Source organism: Gymnoscopelus microlampas, assembly GCF_963454915.1.
Source record: "Gymnoscopelus microlampas genome assembly, chromosome: 11".
Lineage (NCBI taxonomy): Eukaryota > Metazoa > Chordata > Actinopteri > Myctophiformes > Myctophidae > Gymnoscopelus > Gymnoscopelus microlampas.
The window spans coordinates 53,211,910-53,237,358 of NC_139948.1; the positions used below are offsets into that span (position 1 = coordinate 53,211,910).

General features: G+C 38.6%; 1 protein-coding gene across 1 annotated transcript; it reads right to left on the reverse strand.

The window, feature by feature from the left end:
• Nucleotides 1-8,042: 8,042 nt before the first annotated feature.
• On the reverse strand, nucleotides 8,043-10,435 carry LOC311054864 (uncharacterized protein; the record flags this gene model as incomplete). Its single annotated transcript, XM_084070861.1, has 5 exons — nucleotides 8,043-8,091; nucleotides 8,431-8,473; nucleotides 8,988-9,054; nucleotides 9,959-10,155; nucleotides 10,249-10,435. 5 exons carry the CDS (start codon nucleotides 10,433-10,435, stop codon nucleotides 8,043-8,045), a joined length of 543 nt encoding a protein of 180 aa, XP_083926987.1.
• Nucleotides 10,436-25,449: the final 15,014 nt, after the last annotated feature.

Below are 25,449 nucleotides of genomic sequence, written 5' to 3' on the forward strand. Positions count from 1 at the left end.
AATGGTTTAACTTGTGTGTTAAATACTGTAACCTACTGTATCCAATTATTCCATATTGTCTTTAGGCTACATGATGACATATTGTTTTAGTTTGATTTAAATGAGCTGAAACACACAGCATGTATACAAACATTATAGTTTATACTATTAATAGGCACTGTATGTTTGTTCTACTTAAAATAACAGAGGAAGTCAGTGTGGAGAATCACCCTGCCCTTAAAACTTATACAATGGTTCCATCTAGTGGTCAGAAATGTAATGTGCAGTTATTCATTTCCCCAGCAGTGTCTGTTCAACAATAACATTTAAACCAGAATTATTTAGATTATAGAACAACATGCAGAGAACTGAAGGACATCGAATGGTTATCAGTTATAAATCGCATTTCTGTATTACTTTTTATTTTCTTATGTAGCCTACCTTTGGATTGCATTGCACCAGCTATTCGAAAATCAGCAATCAACAATGTAAACATTGCAGCATCACCTGTTTAACACAACTTCCAAAAATAATTGTATCAAGTTCAACTCACCACGGGGTTAAATCACCATGTGGGGGTCCCTGGGCTGATCTTTTTTTTTTGTATGTCCCCCTTATGCACCACAAGACTCAGGAGACACACTTAAAGCCTAATCCAGACATTAATTGCCGATTGAGGACCAAATAATTCTGTCAAACAAACATGTTCCTGACCACAGACAGTGACACAAACTCACCCAACAACACAATACATTAGGCAGTTATAGACATAAACACGTCACATCACATACACAAAGACATCAAGTAGAAGCGGTTAAGTGAAGCTGTCAAATTATTTCCTCTGCGAGCAGGACCCAGTAGCCTTGTAGACCTACTGGACCAGCCATCAAACATATGAATGGCTACATAATGAACATTAGGATGTAGCATGATGTTTAGTTTGACTTACCATGCTGAAGTGTTGTTCTTGAAAGCGACGTTATAAAGATGTTAAATCATCAAGCTCATCAATTCAGTCAACGTTAATGTCCATTGAATATGACCTGAATATCAACAAAAGAGTATAGAGGATATGCGCATGCTTAAAGTGAATGGCACATCGAGTGGCAAATCAAGTGGCAAAGCAACATGCAAAATGAGTTTAACATGTTTAATGTTGTTTAATGCAATCAGATATGACTTTTCTGTTTGGATGCATGGGCTGTCAAGGCCAGAAAGTATTTTTTTGACACTCAGTAGGCATTCCTGCATAACTTCCGGGTTTGATGATGATGTCACACGCATATCCTCTATACACTATATAAATGGCTTTTAAGCCTCCTTTAGCCTAAAGGCTACTGAGCTGTTGTATGATGGTCACTTGCCAAAAATAACTAATCTGCATGCTGTCAAGGCCAGCAAGCAACACCCTGGTACACTGACTGAATGAATTCAACCTGTTTCAGTCTGTGTTCATGCATCCTTGTCCTCAGTATATTTCTGATTATTAGCCTATGTATCTCCCCATGCTGCTGTTTTAGATGAGTTCAATGTCAACATTATTAAACTCACTCCAGCAGCTCTTAATCTAAACATGATTAGTGATAGTGTATTGTTTAGACTGATGCTGTAGGTTCTTGGTTTACCATGTGAACCTATAGTTTACATTGTAAATGATGTCACCACAGGCCTGTTCCACCGGCTGTAGGAGAAACAACTCCTTTGAAATGGGTTCATGTCAGAGGTTGTAATGTCACAGTCTGACAGCAGGCGGTGCAGTGGAGCAGATTCACACAATTATCTGAAATGATCAGTCTGTAAATCTCCTCTCCTCTCCTCTCCTCTATTAAGTATGTCATTAATAATATAGCAGTAGATAGTCAGTCAGTTATAGGTCATGTTAAACAAGTAGCCTACAGGCAGGCATGGTAAGAACATTGTATTTGTAGGCATATATATTTATCTGTATAGGACATTTCAACATCAAAGCAATTCAATGAGCAAAAGCATCAAGTAAAGGAAACACAACTATAAAATTATATCACGATGCATAAAAATAACAAATACAATTACAGAGCAGAAGAGAAAGAAAACAAAAAGTAATACTCAATCAAAGGCAGCAGCCTTATATACAATATAGGATAATAAATCATTGCTATAATATCATTGCCAAAGAGGCAAAAAACAGTGATGACAGTTTGATTAAAACTCATCTCAACTTGTCATCATATCTGATACTCCAGAACGCTGTTATAATAACAATAACACAAAGTGTTTAGTGTGAAAATTAAGGTCCTTTAAACTGCTTTTATTTTGAAGGCTCAGGTTTGTGCTTCCTCTCCTCTCACACAGGTGGAACTGAATGATCTGATTAGATTGACGTGTCACTCGTCTGTAGGAGGAAGTTGTGATTGTTAGTGTTATTGTAGGCTATATTGTCTAAACATACAGTAAACAGTAGCTGGTATTAACAGGTTAAAGAGTTGTTGTTCAAAGCTCTGACAGAGAAGCTTTTATTAAACCAAACTCATGAAAACCTGCCCTGAGTTTATCCACAATAAAGAGACATACTGCATCAAACATCTAAACACAATGGATTATAAACATAACTGAACACCTACTGTTACTGCAGACAGATACAGATCCAGGTATGGTGAATTACATGCGTGCGTGCATGTGTGTTAATTATGCAATATGAGCTGTGGGGAAAATTGCAACGGAACATCATTCAACAGTTTTGTTGGCCGTGGAAGAGTGAATGTATCGTAGTGTAGACTACCTCAGCTTTCTTTCTAGGTAAAATCGTTGTTGTTGCTGTGTTTTTGCGTCGTCTACTGAGGCACATGTTTACGGCGATGGCAGGGGGTGCACGTTGCCAGCTGGGAGGGGGCATAGCTTCTCAAGCTCCCAGGCCAAGGGGGCGTCACCATTTTATTCAAACGCGAAACCATAACCGTGCTCATGGCCCGCCCTGGCCGTAATTAGCATTCATTTCACCATGTTTGGCCTGATTTACGACGTTATTCATAGCATGAATTCAGGGCCCAGGTTTCACCATTCACCTGAAAACTGAGGACTGAGAAGAGGGTGCAAGAGAAGACTGATTGAGCACCACTGGTCTAGATCATCATAAGCTGGAACACCGTTAGGAGACTTTTTCTTTTGACCTCCTCCTCCTCAAAAGGAAGCAGACACCCCTAATTCTGCACACTGACAAAGGCCGCTGGATAGCCAAAACGTTTGTTCATTTCAGAGACATGTAAGAAATAATAAAAAAGTCAACTCAGTCTTGCCACTTTGAGTGCGACCCATTACTTTTTATAAATGTCAACTCCTGCCAATAGTCTTGCGTAGCCAGACACCTATTCCACAATCTCCAAATGCTATGTAGAACTCTGGAACTACACCTCCCGAAATCTAAACGCAGAAGTTGGCATCTGTTTGTCATTTCCGTTCACGAAAATATATTTTTAAATATCTTTACATTTATTTAAAAAAAAATTAAGTTCTGCTAAGCAGCAAGCTATACGGTATGTGCTTAGAGGATTTTGATTTATATCAGGACAAATTTGCGCATCTGTAAAGACAAAACGGAGGTGGGGAGGAGGCTTCACATCCGCTTTATCGCTTGTTCATGATCAGACCTTCCGTGCTCCAGATTGTACGACCGGAAGCATTTGAAAATTGTGGGAGGCAACAGTCTGGCCACGCAAAACTAGCCACCTAGTCTGCATTAACAATGTACTAATAGGCTAATAATACTGTATATGGCTTATTAATTATTAAGACCTGGAACGCATCTGTGTCACTTTAGATTTCTTTAGCTATTCAAAAATAGCAGATATACAAGCGGCACTCGGTGCCGCGCTATGAGCTTGTAGATCTGCTATTTTTTTGAAAAATCATGAAATTTTTTTTTTTATATTTTTTTCAGAAAAACTGATAGGATTTAGAACAGCGGCCTCAGGTCTTAATGGGTTAAAACAGAAAATAGTGTTCATGGAGACATACTTTACTGCTAAGCAAAGGTACCAGATCCTATATTGTACTAACCTCGGTCCCAGCCTCACTCATCTGCGAAAAGAAGAGCCTGGTCACGACCTAAAGGAGCGAGTGTCTAGGAAGTCCTGAGTGGACAGGATTTCCGTTTCCCTCGGAAACAATATTTTTTGACCAATCACAACACTCGTTTCATTCACAGAGTATGTTAAGAGATTTGTAAAGCATCAACGTCATTTCCTTGGGCGGTACTTCCGCAAAATTCAACCATTTCCGGTTGTCAACTTCCTAGACAACCAACATCCCAGGTCTTGCCCAGGGTGATATTGTACCCATTGATTGATTGATAAAATGTTATTAGGCAAAAGAATGTAAAACAACACAGTTACATTTATAATACTTTTGTCTAAATGCTCCGACCAAAAAAGTCCTTGCGGACTTGTTTCTGTTGGGGTCCTTGAATTCATTTCAGACATATATAGTAGCAACCAAACAGTTCAAAAAAATCAACATTCAGTAATCACTGTATTAATCTGGTCATATTGTAATGTTTAACCATGGCTGGTTGAATTCAACTTAACCTCTCTATTAAAGATAACCCTTTATTATTTTCACAGGTAATACGACTTGCATGGTTAGACTAATACCTGGTTTCAAAACTTAAAAAGCTGAATTTAGACCCCAGAATAGAAAAACCACAAGACTGTGGGATTTTGGTCCAGGTCTAAGATGACCCTGGTGCTTCTCCGTCTTCTTGTTTGTGTGACTCCAGTGGCCAGACAGTGGAAACAGCACCAGAAAGGAATCTTATTAGGAAGCTAAGGTCCCCATACTTAGAGCTGACACTTTAAACTTTGCATATGAAATCTAACATTTAATCATGAGCAGACAATGCAGAAGGTTTTTTACAAGCTATTCAGTTATTCACACATTAGAGAAACTTAATTATGAACTGATCATTCCTTAATAAGATATTTAGCGAAGAAAGATACAGCAGGCGAGCTTTACTAATGAGAGGTTTAACTGTACAGTTTAACACCATTAAACTCTTACCCATGTGTTATATTATTGCTGAAACTTTCAATGCTACAATATGTCAAAAACCGCAACATTTTCAGGAAATTGGTTCAATATAAAACCCACAGACACACTTAACCACTTTCATTTTCACTCAAAATAAAGTCTAAAAAAACGTGTTGTGAGCTTGTAGATCAGCTACTCTCACAATGTTTACGGGACACTCTTGTACCACAGAGTAGGGCATTATTCATTCACATAAAAATAAAAGAACATTGTTGAATTATGGAGATAAAAGGTTTCTGCTTGACAGCAACAACACACAGCATGTACCCATACATTGCATATACTAAAGATTCATGAATCTCTGTAATCATGACCTGCATGTAGTCGGGATGTAATGTAGACATTTGATGCGAGAGAGCAGACTAGCCAACACTAACTCGGGAGAAGACAATCCAGGGTGGGTTTGGTAAGGCTGTTGATGAAATGTTTTGTCACACAGAGGCCTTGCATGTCAGTGTGATGGGGCGGCAGTGGCTCAGGGGTAGAGTGGCCGTGTAGAGTGAACGGAAAAAAAACTGCAATGTTCCCAGTTCGATCCCGGGTTCCCCCAGAGTTAGGGTGAAAGTGTCCTTGAGCAAGACATTGAACCCCTAATTTCCTAATTTTAAGCAGGTTGGTGCCTTGCATAGTTTCCTCTGCCATCGGTGTGTGAATGTAATGCACAATCTATGTAAAGCGCTTTGGATAAAAGCGCTTTATAAATGCACCATTTATCCACAGATTAGGGCTAATTCAGCAGCTCTCTAAGGTTTTGGTCGTTCTGAAGGATCTCTATCATTATTGAACATGCCTTGTCTCCCTTTTTCAACACCATGTCGAAAATGATCCGTGCTTTTTCTTGCACAAGCTTTTCAGTTCTAACTGTATCCATTTCTTCATGCTTGATAACACCCTTATGAAAAAGCTCGTCCAACATAGAATGCACGACGGGCACTGAGACTCCCCCAATGAACTTCTGCCTCACAGGTGTCAGCTTTTCCTGTGCTCCTTTGACTTCCTGGGTCTGATGAGTTGCACCTTGAATGAGAATGTGTTTTATTATTAATGATATAATTATATAAATATAATTCCTACTATTCGGTGCCATTTCAGCATAGTAACCTTTTTCAAAACAAAATATTATTTTACACGGCATGTCAGCTGTCAGAAAAACATATTTGTTCAGCTTAATAAAATATTCTCTAATAATTATGACCAAAGTCATCACATGAAATGGGACAAATGTCCCTCCTGTTACAGGACATATTTATGTATTAAAAAGTGCAACATTTGTATACATTTATCAACCATATTTTCTGAATTATGAAAATGTGTTTGTGCTTTACCTTGTTGTGCCTGGTTGACCTTGTCCAGTTCATTCTGTCTTCTCTCTATTTCATTCAGTCTTCTCTCTGTTTTTCTGTCTGATTCCTCCTTTTCAACTCTGAGCTCTTTCACTTCTTTCTCCAGTGCCTGCATGCGTCTTCTATCCACTTGTGTCTCTTTTATAGAACCTAGACCTACAGCTAGAACATACACCGTTTAGTTTAAATGAACCACAGACATTTTAACATCCTCAATGCATACATTATCTCTTTATCTCTTTCATAGTAATATTATTTGTAAGTATCTCCAGAATTTAACATTTTCTTGTCTCTGGTTCTAACAATTCAGTATTACGTCAATTGTGGCAGCTATGAATACTGCTGCAGGCTTATTAATATTATTATTATTATCATCATTGTCATCATTATTATTATCATTATTATTATTATTATTATTATTATTATTATTATTATTATTATTATATTCTTACCTTATCTTAGTTTTTCTTATTATTAATATTTATTCTTTATTATTTTGCTTCTTGTACTGTACCTATAGAGTAGTGAGTAGTGACAATAAAACCTTGATTCTCTTGATTCTTAAACCTCACTTCAACACTTGATTCTTGAACGTGCCTTTTTTTATACGATACGGAAAAAGAATTGAGCCGAGTATTAACCCTGTGTGAGTGTGACACTTTAACTTTCAACACGGGAGCGAGTGAGTCCCGTTGCTGCTGCTCTGCAGCGAGTGGAGGGAGGGGATCAGTGATCACAGACGACTCGAGGCTAGTGTGAGAGTAGATGTCTGATCATGATAAACATTTAATCCTCCGAAGTTGAGGCTATTTTCACATAAAGTTTGGCCATAGTTGACCTTCACAGTCAGGTACTGTCACAGTCAGGTACTGTCACAGTCTGTCAGAGGCGAGGTGGGGGGGATAACTGCCTCAGTGCCTCTATTGTTTGAAGAAGCTGCCAGCGCCGCCAAGCAGCGGCATCGTTAGAGGTAGTATGAATTTGCTTTTTTTTTAATAAATGGCATTGGACCTCTCCGCAGGCCGCAAAATGGCTGCAGATCACAAGTTTGACATCCCTGACTTACATTGTACGGTAAAACAGCTCACAAACAAAGTTGAAAAATAAACAGTGCTGCTGATTTTACTATTTGAAGATCTGGATCCACGGAGCCAATCCGGGATTCTTGATAAGAATAGTAAAATCTTAACATTTTTATATAAAAAAACAGTATTGGGTTTTGTAATGTTCTATATTGTCTGAATCAACTTTTTGTGTTTGTTTATGTGCTAAAAGAGTGACTTTGAGAGATGTTTTACCGTACAATGTAAGTCAATGAGGAGCATATTTTGAATTATCAATTTCTAATCAATGGAGCAATTATTTTTCATGTCTTGTCCACCTTTGGAGCTACATCATGGTAAGGTAAATACACAACCCAAACCTCTACCAAAGTGGTCCACTTTCAAACCAGAAACAGGATTGTGTAAAAGGTTGTGTCCAACCTTGACACACAATCTAAATGTCTCAATAGAAGAGCAGGAGACCAAATACAACCACCCGTAAGTTATATTGTATCAACATACTCTACCATACAGATTGGACAAAATAAAATGGAATTAATTAAAAAATAAAAGTAAAGAAAAACATAATAGTGCTTTAACAGATTCTGCCATTTAATCAACAACTCTTACTCTCAGTGTCCTGTTTTATCTTCTTCTCTGATGTGCTGAGGATTGACAAACAGAATTACAGATGAAATGACCACCATCAAGAACAGACACTAAAATAGGACAGTCATGGTCTTCAAACCACAACCCACATTACCATGTAACAAGTGTCTTAATTAATGAGTATCAGAATATGTACAGTAAGCATACTGTATACAGTAGGATGTTAACTGAAAATTAAAAGATTTGTTTTTCTCTTTCAGTTCATCACACAAAACTCAGTCACATTGGGAATACAGCTCCTCAGAACATATTTAAGAACTTTCTAAATCAAATGTAATACAATTTAATGACAGAGACTCAAGAGACCAAAGTACAGTAAGAGTGAAATATATTACCTGGTGCTGGTTGTGTCCTGTGGGCGATTTACAAAGAGATGGGCTGAGAGAGAGAGAGAGAGAGAGAGAGAGAGAGAGAGAGAGAGAGAGAGAGAGAGAGAGAGAGAGAGAGAGAGAGAGAGAGAGAGTGGTCATCATGAACATACAATTTGTAATTTTAGCAGATTTGTGCCTCTACTATACTGTTGTTGGAAAGGCGTCAACACATGCATACAAGTATGCACACACACACACACACACACACACACACACACACACACACACACACACACACACACACACACACACACAGTGATGTTGAACGAGGGTGAGAGCTCTGTAGGAAAACAGAAATAAACCAACACAACAATAAGAATAACTATACTCCTCATTTCATTGTTTGTATGGGACAAGATGTGACTAGCAATGCTCCATATATATATATTTTTAGTTGTGTAGAAATTGCCTTAATTTCTCTGCTGATCAGACACCAGTGTGTCCTTGAAGAAATTGTGTTCAAGATGGTCTGACATCTGACATAGAATATGTTTTCTCTTTATGTTTGTAATGCAACTTACATAACCAGCCTGTTGTCTTCTTGACGGGTTCCACTGCTTCCACTGGTTTAATGCTCTGGAAAATGGTCTTTAAAAAGCATGTTATCAGACAGCGAGCACAACAGCTTGTGTAGTTCCCAGTGTGACATCATTACTATATTCATACTGATGTATTATATACTGGTCAAGTATATTTAGTTATTTAGCCGATGTCCTTATCCAGTATAACAATAAATAAGTGCAGTTGGGTTCAACCCCCTTCTGTCCTGCCGACATGTCCTTAACCCTTATGCCTGGTTAGGGGAATTTGTGTATTTTTTAGGTGAATTTGTGAGGTAACTTTTGGCAGTGATTGTTCCCTAGACATTTGAGAGGAAAGTGTGTTTTTCAATGTAGTTTGTAAAACTGGCATCTAAAGGGTTAATTTGCATTTGTGATTAATTAAATAATGATATAAGTTAAACAAGAACCCCTTCATGAAAATAAAAATGGGGAAAACAATTGGTAAATACACAATTTTCCTTAACACCCAACGTAACTTGTTTTGTTCAATCTGACATACAAAAAGTAATAATGCACCAAAATCTTCTCACGTATTATTCAGATGGGTCAGTTTTTAGAATATTGAATTATAAAAGTTTATTTTTCAAAAAAAGTGGTTAGTGGTATGATCTAAAGAGTTCAGTTTTACTGTGATTAATTAAATCATTATATCATTTAAACTCCTTAATGTGGTTAGAAATATTGATCTTTCATAATTGTATTGCATTTTAAAGTTCAAAATACAAATCTTGTAGTTAACACTCCCAACCTAACTTTCTAGGCATAATGGTTGAGCAAGACACTGATAATCCCTAACAAGCTTCAAGGAGCACTGTTCTTCACCTGACCCTGTACTCAGACCTCCATGTACAGTAGTAGAGGCCCCCACACTACTGTTAAAAAAAAACAATAATAAGAAAATATTATTCATGTGTAAATTAAGCCAGTACCGAAGAATAACCAACAGCATCCAGGACTTTTCTGAAGGCTTTCTCATTGTGGCTGCAGTTCAGGAATTCACCTTTCCAGAACAGAGTGTCCACAGTGAGGATGACATCATCTCTGGTCACATGTCTACTGCTGTCATCTAGATGAGCTGGAACATCATGTCTGTGACGCATCACCACCAGAATCACTGGTTTACCACCTTTCAACAGAGATACAATGAATACATTAATTAATCTGGATGGATGATTTATACAACAATTTATCCAAAAACTCTTATAAGAGGATTTCTCACTTGGAATCCTTTCCATTGCCTCTTGGACATCAGTTCCAGTTCGTGAGGGGATTGGACAGAAAGCCAGGATGTAGTCACTTTCTTCCACAGATTTCTTCTGAATCAGTCCTTTATGTTCAAGTTTTCTAACGATTTGTTCCTGGGCACCACAGGCCTCTCCAGTCACAATGATGAAGAAATTGGACATCTTGCCCTGATATCAAGATGGAGATAACTGTATTATTGTTTTAAAGCTATGCATGTGCTTGTGTGTGCTCCTGTTCAAATTGGCTTGATGAACAATCCCATGAACAATGCAACCCTGCACACACGCACACAGGACCTGTTCCCTGTAGAAAGGTACACACACACGCACGCACGCACGCACGCACACACACACACACACACACACACACACACACACACACACACACACACACACACACACACACACACACACACACACACACACACACACACACACACACACACACACACACACACACACACACACACACACACACTTATTTGGAATGTCCTTATTGTATTATTTATTGTTGTCATGCCGTTGAGGAGGCTCTAATCCGTTCACATCAAGTACTATTTACAACTAGACGCGTCGCAATTCAGGGCAATTGCAAAGTGTGGTTGCGCCGACGCCGGTCGCGGGCTGCGGCCGCCGGGACTCGAAGAATACGCCGGGATGGATACCGTCGGAGGCTGCGCCAATTACATCGTCACGTCTGTCATGAGATCGCTTGCGTTTCATTTTGAAAGGATCGATCAACCCCGAAATAATGTTTTTGCAGCAAACGGTTACATTTTGCGCATTTGTGGCGCCCCCTATGGGTCAAAGTGGAAATGCTTTTGGAGATTGGTTTAGTATACCACCTTTGACATGTGATTAAAATTTGGGATTGACCGGACGTTTCGTTTGTGATTTTTGGCATTTTTTGTCAAACGGGCCCCTCCCGCTAACTTTGGAAGCCATTTACGGACGAACGGTAGGGACTATCAAAATTCCGCTTGGATAGGTTTATCGCATGGGTCCATACATCACGTGTACCGATTTTTGTGAGATTTGGAAAAAATTGTGATTTTACGACCTACGGTTCAAGAGTTATAGGCCAAAAGGTAAAGTGGGCTGTTATAGCGCCACCATGTGGCCGACTGGTGTGATTATTTTCGTAATAATTTTGCAAAAAACTATTAACCTCCCCTCCAAATCTTGTAACTGTAGCCCTTACGGTTTCCGAGAAAAAAATACTTGAACGGGATTTTTTGCAATTCCCATTAAAGTGGATGGGGAAATTTAATGCACTAATAAATCAATATCAAAAAATCTATCCCGACGCAAATGGGCGTGGCCTATATGGAAAGTTGCGTAATGACCCAAGGAATCCAGCGCTAAAAACCGGCGCGGATATTAGCCCTCTATACCTGGCTTTTGCGTCAACGTTCTGATTGGTCAGGCTCGCCAAGGTTCTGATTGGTCAGGTCCGTCGACGTTCTGATTGGTCAGGCTCGCCAAGGTTCTGATTGGTCAGGTCCGTCAACGTTCTGATTGGTCAGGCTCGCCAAGGTTCTGATTGGTCACTATTCATGACATCACTATGTTACTATTCATGACATGAATAGTAACATAGTGCTCAAAGGCACCGCTACCTTCACACAGGTGTGATTTTTTTGATATATGGCACAACATTAGGGGATAAAAACTGTGGGAGGAGATGCGGTTTGAAATAAAGTTTATCTATAAAGATGTAAAGAAAGAGTATAGAGTACTATAGTCTGGTTGCCCTGTTAGGGCAACCACACTAATAACTACTGTATATCTATCGTTCAGCATTGTCTTTGATATAGTTGTGGTGTGGACTTCTCCATCCACTTGAGTTTATTTTCATTTCTTTTTTAATTTAAATGTTTCATAATGAGTACTTTTACTTTGGTATTGTTAGCAAATTTTGATGCCAATACGTTTGTACTTTCACTCAAATACTATTTTGTATTGGAGGACTTTTACTTCTAATATTTCTACATTGTGGTATTATTGCTACTTTTACTCAAGTAGAAAGAAAAACAACTTGTTCTGCCGCCATCTGTGTTAATGAGAAAACAACAAAAACTAAAATAAATCATACCAAATGTCTTTCTGTAAACTGTGTGTTGTCTGTTAACAACTGGTTTGCATTCATACTTTTTTATGTTCACAAATCTTTTGATTTTCAAAATAGAAAATCTACATCCACAAATACAACATAATATGTTTACAGGTTCAACTTGCGAACTGCAAACACAAACCACAGTACAAACTTCTTTTGGTACTACAGTAATTTATGCACATATTTAGCATAAACAGACCCCAAAGGTTCCTCGTGGAGGTGATTGAGTGATTGATTGATTGATTTTTTTTTCCTTCATCCCCCCCCCTTTTTTTCAGGAACCAACATTTGAATGTTGATGAACCTTCTTATTACAACACTTAAACATTCATCACGTTCATGATTTGAGGCATTTTGTTCAAAACGAAGCACTCCTGCAAACTTTGGAAGCCAATCTTAGCCAATCAGGATAGAATATGTCAAATCTGAAAGACCCGTTTTGTTTAATGACAGAGATACTGTGTACCGATTTGTGTGATGTTTGGACAAAAAAAAGGTATACTGTCAAAAAAATTGTTTTGCAAAAATCGACAAAAAATCCGGGGCTGAGGTTTTGCACTGGCATCCAGGGAGTGTGTGTGTGCACAGTTTTGCTGTGATCGTCCCAACGCTGCCGGAGATTAGCTGCTCACAGACAGACAAATGGACACACGCACGGACAGACGGACTGACGGATGGACAGGGTGCAAAACATTGTCTCCGCCACGCTTTGGGCTTGGCGGAGTCATCCACACACCGTAAAAAAAGATTCAAATAAGATAAACTATCACCTGAACAACGTGGGACAGACCAGCAGGGCTCTCAAACACGTATCAGTGAGCACACATCCAACATCAGGACAAACAACCCTAAAAGTCAGCAGCTGTTCATTTCAACACAATGGTACTGATTTAAATGGATGTGTAGATCTGTGTTGAATCATTCTGTCTGCCTCTCCTACAGCTCCTACTGTCTCATCAGTGATCTATCTATGAAAAATGATCTTGTTTGTGTAGGTTGTATCTTATGTGTTTAATTGTTTAATTAATTGAGGTCATCTGTATCTACTTGTGAGCTACATTGTAACTTCTCTAATGACTACTTCTCCTATTTTCTTTCATGTCATTTGTCAACACTTTCTCAAGAGTAGGATTGCCTTTAACATAAATAATGCATAATGTGTGAATATGGAACTGGTAAATTCAAAATGTTGTATTTTTGCACATTAAATTACTGGGAGCAGCAGCTGTTTGTGCGTCTTTTATTTATTTTATCATATAAATGAAACATGTCACGCAAGCCTCAGGCAAGAGAACAGACATGCAAACAATAACTGTACAAACCTGTTCACACAACCTGTTCTGAAATGCTCCACAAATAGCTAAATAATGACAGTGATTACAGGTGGTGTGTGTGTGTGTGTGTGTGTGTGTGTGTGTGTGTGTGTGTGTGTGTGTGTGTGTGTGTGTGTGTGTGTGTGTGTGTGTGTGTGTGTGTGTGGTGAGGAAGGGGGGGGGGGGGGGGGGGGGGGTTGCGTGACGTCTCTCATGAAAACAGAACAAGGAAATGACTGCAGTGACACACCTTCAGAACAAACAGGCCATATCAGGACAATATTCTCCTGACATTGTTTTTTTATGTAAAATATATTATTATACAGGTTAATTAATTCATTTAGTCCCCACTCCTTTCTGTGTGTTTTTTGTGCACTGCATTTACCCATCCTATAACTAACTAAAGGCAGTGTTGGGAAAGTTACTTTAAAAAAGTAACTAGTTATAGTTACTACTTACTGAGTAACTGAGTCAAAGAGTAACTAGTTACTTAATTTAAAAGTAACATAGCATGGCCTGGATCGAGCTGCAACAACAAAGAGCTTCTTTCTGCCTGTACTAACCACTCAGCTAAAGAGGCTATGTGCGTGACATCATCGTACCCGGAAGTTATGCGGGAACGCCTACTGAGTGGCAAAAACCCAGAAACACCTGTTTGTTCACAAACATGTACATTCTGATCTGGTCTTTATTATATTTAATATGAGCATAATGTAATAAACAGCTCTGAGAGCAATCAAGAAACCAAGATGAATTCACTCACTAACAAGGAGAGTCAGGGAAGTCTGGGAAAGTGGATTTGCTGTTTTTATGTTTGCTATTTTATGATAGTAAAAATATGCATAATCAGAGTGACAGCCAGTGGTGGAACAATGTAGAAATACTGTACACGCACACCAACACTGTGTGCTTGCGTGCACACACACACACACACACACACACACACACACACACACACACACACACACACACACACACACACACACACACACACACACACACACACACACACACACACACACAGTAATATTATATACTCACTGTGAGAGAGAGAAGAGGTGGAGAGAAGCTTCTTTACAAGAGAGAAATAAAGACTGAGTGATCGTTGAGTACAGTTGAACCACAGAGAGGCCGTCCAGGGGCGGAGCCTTGGTCTATACGTGGATCCTTCTGCAATAGAAGAACATGGAGACAAATCAGACATAGAAATAATAGAACATTATCATAAATTAAACTTATATAAATACTACTGTACTGTACATGGTGCTTGTCCATCTGTCAATATTTCCGTCTGTCCATCCGTCCCATTTTTGGGAAAGTAATTTCTCAGGCCTTCAGGGAATGTCAAGACATTTGACACAAATGTTCACCTGGACTCAAGGATGAACTAAAAGCAGGTGGTCAAAGGTCACTGTGACCTCACAAAACACCTTCATTAAATAGTTTCATAGTCTCTTTCATGTAAGCAGAAACACACGACTAATATGCTGTAGTTTAGTTATACAGTTTCGTTTGCATTTAGTTTTAGTTTTTCAGGTATTATGAGGAAAACCTTGATTTATAGAAGCAGAAGATTTTAGGATGAATGACGTGACATCAGATATGATGTTTGAAAAACTAAAACCAAGATGATTCAATTCTAATTTGTTGTGTAAATAACAAGACAGGGAGCTGCAGACTTTCACTTCTAGTTGTGTCAGGGGATCATTTCTGGGAAATGTCTTGATCAACTACAACTTACGAGGTCAACCTGTACCTGGGACAACAACCAAGATGTACTGGCACAGAACCAGCTCCATTTAAGTATAAAATAATAACTGATCGTACTCATGGTCTGTCACTGTCCTTCAGTATACTATACATTATATGGACTAAACTTACAGTAAACAAGCTTTGCATTACTGATGACATGCTAATGCACACATGGGCAACATACGGCCCGGGGGCCGGACCCGGCCCTTTGACCATCTCAATCCGGCCCGCCAAGTCCAAAAGAAAAACAAAATGACCCCCCAAAAAAATCCACATTCTAAAAGGCTGCTCTATGTTAATGGTTTTGAGAAAATGTTATTTAACTCAACTCTCCTCCATCCATATGCACTCAAATGTTTTATGTTTATAATGTAACAGTGAAACATTCTGCCCTGAGTCTATATTTATAATATAATGCAATGTGTTCTATCAGTGACCTTTGGACTGGTGCATATCAGTAGGCTCATTTAGAAGTTGATAAGGCATTAACGTGGATTGTTTTATGCATGTTATCTTTTCATTGTAAGGCCAGAGTACACTAGAGTGATAAAATCAGTACAGCTGTAAAAATGTTTTAACCGAACAATTGTGAGTTACATTTTGTAACTGAAAAGTATTGTTGTGAAAGCAAGTACTTTATTGTAAAGTAGACTGGCATGTCTACCAAATTCATGCCTTTTAACATAATGCAGAACTGTTTCAAGCTGTGTGGCCCTTCACTCACTTTATCTAAGTCAGTATGGCCCCCTGGAAATACATTTTGCCCACCTCTGTGCTAATGATAAAAAACACATACGACATAATCCATTTTTGTGCAACTGAGTCAGTTTCTTGTTTTTATCCAGCCATCCCACATATGACACACAATTGCATGGATTGCAAGCACTTGGAATTGTAGGCATTACTTTTAGTTTGACTTGGTTCCACAGATAGAAAATAGCCGATCTACAAGCTCTCACTGTAGATCTACAAGCTTCACACTGCGAGGCTATTTTCACAAAGTTTGCCTCTTTCTTAAGTCATGTTTGTCAATTTGGCAAAAACGTTTTTAAAGGTCATTAAATTGTAACTTTAGAAAGTGCAGATACCCTGTATACACTTGTTGGTTTGTTTACAGTCGAGTGAGAAAACGTTGTTGCACATTAAGATAATCATCTGGGGACCCCCCGAAATAATTTGAGGAGCCCCCTGGGGGTCCCGACCCCTAGTTTGGGAGGCACTGGTTTAGCTGATTCTTTCACCAACAAACTCAAGACAGCCAGTTGATGCCACATTATTTGAACAGCACATTCAATATGTTATCTAAGGCCAGTAAACGTGCATGCTTATGATCTATAGTTTTGCTAAGTACAGTATATCCTTTCCTTTGTTAACATCATAATACTTCACATTGAAAGCTGGGGAGGTTGCATTGTGCAGTGGTTCTCAACATGAGGCCCCCAGCTAAATAATGACATGTAGGCCTACAATTAAATACAAATAGAATGTACAAGCCTTTCACTGTTATCTCTGTACCTACAATAGACAGCCCATGTCAAGCCAAACCATGACTGCTGATAAAGGGGTTCAAAAGAATCCTTACATTGCACATACTGTAGGTCAAATTGAAAACGTTGAGGATCACTCACTGGTCAAGTAGTGACATTTAGATGAATGCTTATCATAGGCAGTTGCACCTCCAAGGAATTGCAACCAAAATGTATTGCAAGTATATTTACAATAAATGAAATGAAACATATGGCAGCTGTATTTCAGAATAAAAGTCTGCAAAACAGCATTGCTGTTGGCCTTCATCAGGCTGACTGGTGAAACGTTGTACCATATCATTTATTCTGTGTTTTAAAGTAAACTAAACACTTAGGAGCAATGCTGTTGTGCAGACTTTATTTCTTTTGAACTGTCACTTTGTGTCCGGCACAGGAGGGAATTGGACGTGCACAACCCACTCTTCTGAGCTGTATTTCAGAAATAGTTCGTCAGCAGCAGCAACAACACCCTAGGTGGGGTTGGTGAAAGGGCCTACTCTGTGTGGAGTGTGCATGTTCTCCCCGTGTCTCCTAGGGTAGGTAATACCCTCACAAAAACATGCAGTAATCCTGGTCGCTATACCGCCTCCCCCATGACAGCCAGGGCACCTGATGGAGGGGAAAGGAACTGTTCCTTCCTCACGCTACGTCCTACTGGGGAAACTCCCCCCTGTCAGGTGACAAGAAGGTCAGTTGGCTTTCATGCATTGAAGGAGGCATGAGCTCGGCTCTGGCCTCCCTAGGCTGGCGGGGGGAGTGTAGCGCCCAGGATCACTTAGATAATTGGCACCGGGTGAAAAAGGGTTCCAAAATCGTGGGATAAAAAGAATAGACATTCAATCGGTAGGCTGACATTAATCACTAGCGTTAAGCTAGCTAGTGAGGATTCAATGTTAATTGAACAAACTGTGGTAATATGCACTCTCTAACAAATCAATGGGTGCCGGATAAAAACTGATAAAGAGGGAATTTCCACACACCGCTCTCACGCTCTCAGAAACATAAAAGTGAAGTGTTCAGCGAGTCAAAGACCACATCCTCTCCTCACTGCACGAACACTAGACCACAGGTTCCAGTTTTTCTTTGAGCACTTCCAAAAGCGGTCATTGACATTGTCAAAATGATAGGAACTGCACGTGACCCAATCATTTGTCCGTTGCTAATTTCCCCCATGTGATGAAATATGTCTAATTATTATTCTCTCTCTTCCTGTAACTGTGATGTTGAGAATAAAACAATTATTTCACCCACTATTTTACACTGCATATACATTATAATCGTGTGATGTGACAATTACTTTGTACATGTGGAATGGTAAATGTGTTTGTCTTAACAACTAAATCTATTCAACGATGGTAAAGAAAGGGAAGTACGACATTCAAGAGTTCTACAGCCAAGAAATAGGAAAAAGGAACTGAAATCAGAAAAGGAACTTGGCGAGACACTTTCAGACAAACCACACATCATCTGACTGCATTGATTGAATACTTTATTAGTCAGACATGTAAACAGTACATGGTACAGTCAGACATTAAAGCTAAAAGATAAAACATGTATCTATTTGTGAAATCTCAACCATGTGTTCTGTTCATGAAACTGGTCCATGTGCTGTCATCAGTATTTTAAAAGTCTACTTTTAAAATACTTTAACTATTGACTTTTGACATTAATTGTTTCACATTGTTGTTTTTGAATGACTCCTTTATAGACTACCATAATAATAATGGTCGAACTTGACGATTATATTGACGTGTGAATAGAGTCAGTTTTGTAGGCTACGTATGGTTGTTGATTTAGACCTAAAAGCTATGTTTGGTTTGCACAGGAATTCACTTCTCTTCTCTCCACACTAATCTAGATTTGCACCATCGACACGACAGTTACATTTAATCTACTATGATGATGATCCAAGCTAAACATAGACATTCATTTACATATTTATACAAGAGATGAGAGACATTGTGTTAAAAATGTTGACAAAATGCTTATGGTGCTGGGTAATTATAGACCAATCTCTAATCTGCCATTTCTGGGAAAGGTCTTAGAAAAAACTATCTTTCATCAACTGGATGTGTTCCTACAGAACAATAAGGTTCATAACAAATTCCAATCTGGCTTCAGGAAAGGTCATAGCACAGAAACAGCACTTGTAAAAGTAATTAATGATCTTAGGGTGTCCGCTGACAACAAAAATATATCTGTTCTCCTACTCCTTGACTTAACCGCTGCTTTTGACACGATTGATCACACAATTCTACTACAACGCATGGAGTACTGGATTGGTTTGTCAGGCACAGCCTTGTCTTGGTTTTACTCTTACCTAACAGGCAGAAGCTATTTTGTCAGCCTAGCTAATTTTGACTCAGACAAACATGACATCTGTTCTGGTATTCCACAGGGCTCAATTCTGGGTCCCTTATTGTTCTCCCTGTATATACTACCACTGGGAGAACTCATCGCCGATCACGGAGTGAACTTCCATTTCTATGCTGATGATACCCAGCTGTATCTTTCGGTAGCTCCAGACGACCCCTGCGCTCTAGACCCATTGTTGACCTGTCTGTCCAGTATAAAATGCTGGATGAGTGAGAACTTTCTTAAGCTAAATGAGGATAAAACAGAAATTCTCATAATTGGCTCCAGTGAGCAGAGAGAATCAATAATAAGTAGACTTGGTAACCTGGCTGTAGAAAGTAACACCACAGTAAAGAACCTGGGGGTTATTATCGATTCTGAATTGAATTTTAATGCACACATTAATCATGTCACCAAGATTGCTTTCTTTCATCTTAGAAATATTGCGCGAATTAGAGACTATCTGTCGTTAGACGACGCAAAAACGCTGATCCACGCTTTTGTTTTCTCTCGGCTTGATTACTGCAATGCACTCTACTCTGGCCTGCCTAAGAAAACAACTGACAGATTACAACTTGTTCAAAATGCGGCAGCCAGAATTTTAACTAAAACTAGGATGAGAGAACATATCACTCCAGTTCTAGCTTCACTACACTGGCTCCCGGTTGTTTTTAGGATTGATTTTAAAATTCTTTTAATAGTTTATAAAGCTCTAAATGGTCTGGCACCTTCCTACCTCTATGACTGCCTAGAGAGACATGTTCCAAACCGGACCCTCAGGTCTTCAAGTGCTGACCTACTCGAGGTGCCTAAAATGACATATAAAAAATACGGTGAAGCAGCATTCTGCTTTGTTCTCTGGAACAAAATATTTTGAGATATATATTTTTTAAAATATTTTTTTATTTTTTTATATTAAAAAAAAACTATTAGGATTTAGAAAACTTTTTTAATTGGCCTCATGTCCTAATGGTAATGGGTTCAGGTCATCCTACATATAAATAAGGAAACCTCTGTCCGTCAGTCACAGTCACTCTGTTCCACATGGTTAACCTCATGTAGGAGTAATTGATCTCAACTTGCCCAAAATGTAAGCTGTTGGAGTGTGATACATGTATTGTTTAAACAGTTAATGGTTTAACTTGTGTGTTAAATACTGTAACCTACTGTATCAAATTCTTCCATATTGTCTTTAGGCCACATGATGACATATTGTTTTAGATTGATTGAAATGACCTGAAACACACAGCATGTTGACAAACATCATAGTTTATACTATTAATAGGCACTGTATGTTTGTTCTACTGAAAATAACAGAGGAAGTCAGTGTGGAGAATCACCCTGCCCTTAAAACTTATACAATGGTTCCATCTAGTGGTCAAAAATGTAATTTTCACTTATTAATTTCCCCAGCAGTGTCTGTTCAACAATAACATTTAAACCAGAATGATTTAGATTTTATAACAACATGCAGAGCCAACTGAAGGACATCGAATGGTTATCAGTTATAAATCACGTTTTTGTATTACTTTTTATTTTCTTATGTACCTTTGGATTGCATTGCACCAGCTATTCGAAACTCAGCAATCAACAATGTAAACATTGCAGCATCACCTGTTTAACACAACTTCCAAAAATAATTGTATCAAGTTCAGTTCAACTCACCACGGTGTTAAATCACCACGGGTCCCTGGGCTGATCATTTTTTTGTATGCCCCCCTTACGCACCACAAGACTCAGGAGACACACTTAAAGCCTAATCCAGACATTAATTGCCGATTGAGGACCAAATAATTCTGTCAAACAAACATGTTCCTGACCACAGACAGTGACACAAACTCACCCAACAACACAATACATTAGGCAGTTATAGACATAAACACGTCACATCACATACACAAAGACATCAAGTAGAAGCGGTTAAAGGACAGCTTTAGTTTTTTACAACAAAGGTTTATATTTTAGCTTGTAATTAAAGTAAATAAAAGATGAGTCTTATTGTTTTTTTCATTTACTGCTTTCTATAGTTTTAGCAATTTTTGCGATATTTTTTACAATGGGCAGGCCAGGGCATTCTGTCCGGTGGCTAAATATGCCTTTTTTACACAATAAAAAAGGCCCTGTGGTCTTTGATGGCCAGATGTGAGTTATTGGGGGATAGAAGAGCTACTGTAAATAATAATGAAGAAAATGAAGGGTTATTGTGTAAAAAAAATACATATTTAGCCACCGGACAGAATGCCCCCGCCCACTGTAAAAAAAGATCACGAAAATTGCTAAAACTATAGAAAGCAGTATATTTTAAAATTTTAACACTCATCTTTTATTTACTTTAATTACAATCTAAAACATAAACCTTGGTTGTAAAGAAACAAAGTTGTCCTGAAGCTGTCAAATTATTTCCTCTGCGAGCAGGACCCAGTAGCCTTGTAGGCCTACTGGACCAGCCATCAAACACAATGGCTACATAATGAACATTAGGATATAGCACGATGTTTAGTTTGACTTACCATGCTTGCTGAAGTGTTTTTTCTTGAAAGCGACGTTATAAAGATGTTAAATCATCAAGCTCATCAATTCAGTCAACGTTAATGTCCATTGAATATGACCTGAATATCAACAAAAGAGTATACACTATATAAATGGCTTTTAAGCCTCCTTTAGCCTAAAGGCTACTACTCTCTGTTGTATGATGGTCACTTGCCAAAAATAACTAATCTGCATGCTGTCAAGGCCAGCAAGCAACACCTGGCTGGTACACTGACTGAGTGAATTCAACTTGTTTCAGTCTGTGTTCAATTCATGCATCCTTGTCCTCAGTATATTTCTGATTATTAGCCTATGTATCTCCCCATGCTGCTGTTTTATATGAGTTCAATGCCAACATTATTAAACTCACTCCAGCAGCTCTTAATCTAAACATGATTAGTGATAGTGTATTGTTTACACTGATGCTGTAGGTTCTTGGTTTACCATGTGAACCTATAGTTTACATTGTAAATGATGTCACTACAGGATGTCCTGTAGGAGAAACAACTCCTTTGAAATGGGTTCATGTCAGAGGTTGTAATGTCACAGTCTGACAGCAGGCGGTGCAGTGGAGCAGATTCACACAATTATCTGAAATGATCAGTTTGTAAATCTCCTCTCCTCTCCTTTATTAAGTATGTCATTAATAATATAGCAGTAGATAACATTATGTCAGTCAGTTATAGGTCATGTTAAACAAGTAGCCTACTGGCAGGCATGGTAAGAACATTGTATTTGTAGGCATATATATTTATCTGTATAGGACATTTCAACATCAAAGCAATTCAATGAGCAAAAGCATCAAGTAAAGGAAACACAACTATAAAATTATATCACAATGCATAAAAATAACAAATGCAATTACAGAGCAGAAGAGAAAGAGAACAAAAAGTAACTCAATCAAAGGCAGCAGCCTTATATACAATATAGGATAATAAATCATTGCTATAATATCATTGCCAAAGAGGCAAAAAACAGTGATGACAGTTTGATTAAAACTCATCTCAACTTGTCATCATATCTGATACTCCAGAACGCTGTTATAATAACAATAACACAATAACAGTGTTTAGTGTGAAAATTAAGGTCCTTTAAACCTGCTTTTATTTTGAAGGCTCAGGTTTGTGCTTCCTCTCCTCTCACACAGGTGGAACTGAATGATCTGATTAGATTGACGTGTCACCCGTCTGTACTCTGTAGGAGGAAGTTGTGATTGTTAGTGTTATTGTAGGCTATATTGTCTAAACATACAGTAAACAGTAGATGGTATTAACAGGTTAAAGAGTTGTTGTTCAAAGCTCTGACAGAGAAGCTTTTATTAAACCAAACTTATGAAAACCTGACATCAGTTTATCCACAATAAAGAGACATCCTGCATCAAACATGTAAACACAATGGATTATAAACATAACTGAACACCTTACTGTTACTGCAGACAGATACAGATCCAGGAGGTGAGTTACATTTGATTATGTCATTATTAGAATCATTAGACCTGTGTGTGTGTGTGTGTGTGTGTGTGTGTGTGTGTGTGTGTGTGTGTGCGTGCGTGCGTGCGTGCGTGTGTGTGTGTGTGTTTATTATGCAATATGAGCTGTGGGGAAATTGCAACAGAACATCTTTCAACAGTTTTAGTATCATAAATATGTTATTTACCCCAGCAAAATGTGTTAATATAGCATCACAATCAATTTAACCACTTCAACCATATTTTCTACTTTGGCTGTTCAAAAATAGCAGATATACAAGCTCAAAGCAAAGAACTATGAACTTTTAGATCTGCTATTTTTGAAAAATCATAAAAATCTTTTAATATATAGATAGTTTTTAAGCGAACATTTGTAACTCAAATCTTTGCTTCTGGGGGTCCCTGGAACAAAATATTTTGAGATAGGGGTCCGCGGCCAAATACATATCATTTTGGGGGTCTTTGACATGAAAAAGTTTGAAAAACACTGCTTTTAAACAAGTTGTTGACCTGGTATCCTATAGTTTCTATAGTTTCAATGTACAGATTATCATTTAGAGAGAGAGAGAGAGAGAGAGAGAGAGAGAGAGAGAGAGAGAGAGAGAGAGAGAGAGAGAGAGAGAGAGAGAGAGAGAGAGAGAGAGAGAGAGAGAGAGAGAGAGAGAGAGAGAGAGAGAGAGAGAGAGAGAGAGAGAGAGAGATCCATCTGAGCCTCAAGCGAAGTCCAGGCTGGACCGGTACGTCACAGGATCAGGACTAGTACAGAATGTTTAGAAGGAATAAGGCACTGGAGCAAACTGGGACAATTAAAAAAAAAAGGCTTTAATTGTCCCAGTTTTCTCCAGTGATCTGCTCCTTTTTTATTATATATTTAGATTCTTGTAATAAAGTTGCAATACTGGGTACTTGATTAATCTGGAGGAAAATGCCACTGTTTCACTGAGATGTACACTAGATGTAACAATAATAACCTTACAATGTAACCTTGTAAATGTTGTTTTTTATATATTTCCAGTTAATTAAAACCCTACTAGTACCTGTAGCTACTATTAATGCGTATAGTGTCAGTATTTAGTCATATTTGTCAGTATATTTAATATTTGTGTGAGTAGAGCAGTGTTTCTAAAACGTTTCCAAAATAATCATATTTGAACTGGGGACCCCCCAAAATAATCATATTTGAACTGGGGACCCCCCAAAATAATCATATTTGAACTGGGGACCCCCCAAAATAATCATATTTGAACTGGGGACCCCCTAAAATAATCATATTTGAACTGGGGACCCCCTAAAATAATCATATTTGAACTGGGGACCCCCTAAAATAATCATATTTGAACTGGGGACCCCCTAAAATAATCATATTTGAACTGGGGACCCCCTAAAATAATCATATTTGAACTGGGGACCCCCTAAAATAATCATATTTGAACTGGGGACCCCCCACCCTGACAAGCACTTGGAATTGTAGGAGTTGAGGCATTACATTTAGTTTGAAACGGTTCCACAGATACATTTTGTGAAAATAGCAAATCTACAAGCTCACAACGCCTCGTGTATTAGTTTCTTTGGTCATATTTGACACAGTAATGGTGTTATGTATTATGGTTATAATGTTTAATGTGTATCTGTATTAAAAAGGTCTTGAAAGTCCTTAAATGGTCTCTTTATAAATGTGCAGATACCCTGTATAGATACTGTATGTTGGTCTGTTTACTGTTGAGTGAGAAAACAATGTTACACATTAAGATAATCATGTGGGGACCCCCCTGGGGGTCCAGACACACAGCTCGAGTGCCACTGGAGTAGAGTAAAAGTACTTTGGTACAGTCGTAGAGTAGAGTAAAAGTACTCTCTTCCAGTCGTACTCAGGGTGAACTTTAAGCCGTCTGACTGAGCTGACCCGTGTTTGACCCCGGGCTGAACCCCGGACGACCCCGCCGTGACCTCTGTGATAATGATGTCATCAGTCACATGGTTGTAAGCATTGTTGTGATTTATTCATGTTCCAGGGTTGCTGGCTCCGCCCCCTCTGGTTGTTGAAGGAAGAGGCTGACAGGTGAGTTAATGAAGACGTTTCATTCTATGTTTAATGAATGGCTCGCATGTCAACACCA